This window comes from Meleagris gallopavo, unplaced genomic scaffold, assembly GCF_000146605.3.
Source record: "Meleagris gallopavo isolate NT-WF06-2002-E0010 breed Aviagen turkey brand Nicholas breeding stock unplaced genomic scaffold, Turkey_5.1 ChrUn_random_7180001921914, whole genome shotgun sequence".
NCBI lineage: Eukaryota > Metazoa > Chordata > Aves > Galliformes > Phasianidae > Meleagris > Meleagris gallopavo.
In genome coordinates, this window is record NW_011184632.1 from 1 (window position 1) to 1161 (window position 1161).

General features: G+C 61.8%; 1 protein-coding gene across 1 annotated transcript; it reads right to left on the reverse strand.

Moving 5' to 3' along the window:
• Window positions 1-8: 8 nt before the first annotated feature.
• Window positions 9-1102, reverse strand: LOC109364788 (the record flags this gene model as incomplete). Its single annotated transcript, XM_019611389.1, has 5 exons — window positions 806-1102; window positions 636-707; window positions 455-538; window positions 286-357; window positions 9-188 (listed from the first exon to the last, which is right to left on the reverse strand). Coding segments are annotated over exons 1-5 (670 nt in total), but the record flags the coding sequence as incomplete, so codon positions are not given.
• Window positions 1103-1161: the final 59 nt, after the last annotated feature.

Genomic DNA, 1161 nt, shown 5'->3' on the forward strand with positions numbered 1-1161 from the left:
GTCTGGGCTCGGTGGCTGTGTGGCATCGATCCACCGCAGCAGCTCTGCCCTTTCCTGGCTGTCTAGTTCAGGTAGCAGCTCATCGTGAAGACTTTCCTGTTCAGCAATGTCAGTACCTTCGGTCCCCTTTGTTTCAGTTTCAACAGGGTCCTGGTTCTGCTGGGGGACCTCCTGAGGACTCGCCCTTTCTGAAAAAGCAAGAACATCCCCAGAAGAGTGAGGACAGCCTTCCCGCAGGCACTGAGTGCAGACCCTCCCCTGCCAGCTCTGCAGCCCCAAACTCACCGGTGTTCAGCCATGTGAGCAGGTCATCCATGTCCGGGATGTTGTCCGGGATCTCTGTGTTGGATGTCGCTTCTGGAAAAAGAAGAAAATCCCCACAGGGGTAATGCCAGCTTCCCCACACCCACTGAGTGCAGACAACCCCCGCCAGCTCTGCTGCCCCCAAACTCACCGTTGTTCATCCAAGCCAGGAGCTCATCCATGTCCGGCGTATCATCCGGGACGTCATCCGGGACCTCTGTTTTGGGTGCCACTTCTGGAAGAGGAAGAAAATCCCCACGGGGGAAATGCCAGCTTTCCCACACCCGCTCGGGGCAAACACCCTCCCGCCAGCTCTGCTGCCCCAAACTCACCGTTGTTCATCCAAGTCAGGAGGGCATTGAAGTCAGTGATGTCCTCCTGGATGTCTGAGCTCGTTGTCGCTGCTGGAAAAGCAAGAACATCCCCAGTGAGGCAATGGCAGCTTTCCCACAGCCACCCGGTGCGGACAGCCTGCCGCCCGCTCTGCAGCCGCCAAACTCACCACCTGATTCCAGCGCTGCGGTGCTGCAGGTGAGCGGAGCCGTGGTGGGACGGGGGCACACTGGAGCTCCTCGGAGGACTGTTGAGGGGCCGGGGCGGTCGGGGCCCTGCGGCGGGCAGCTGTCTGCGGGCTGCGGGGGCTCCCCGTGCAACACAGCCCCAGGCCGCAGCTCCATCGGTTGCTGGGGCTGCTGCGTCCCTGCCACCAGGGGATGTTCCCAGCAGCGGGCAGGGGCGCGGGGGGCAGGCATACCTGGCTTCATCTCTCCAGGTAGGAGCGTGACCAGGGGTAACTGCTGCCCCCAGGTGGCAGCTGACCAAAGTTTGGGAGCATCCCCCAGCTGGGAGCTGACTGAC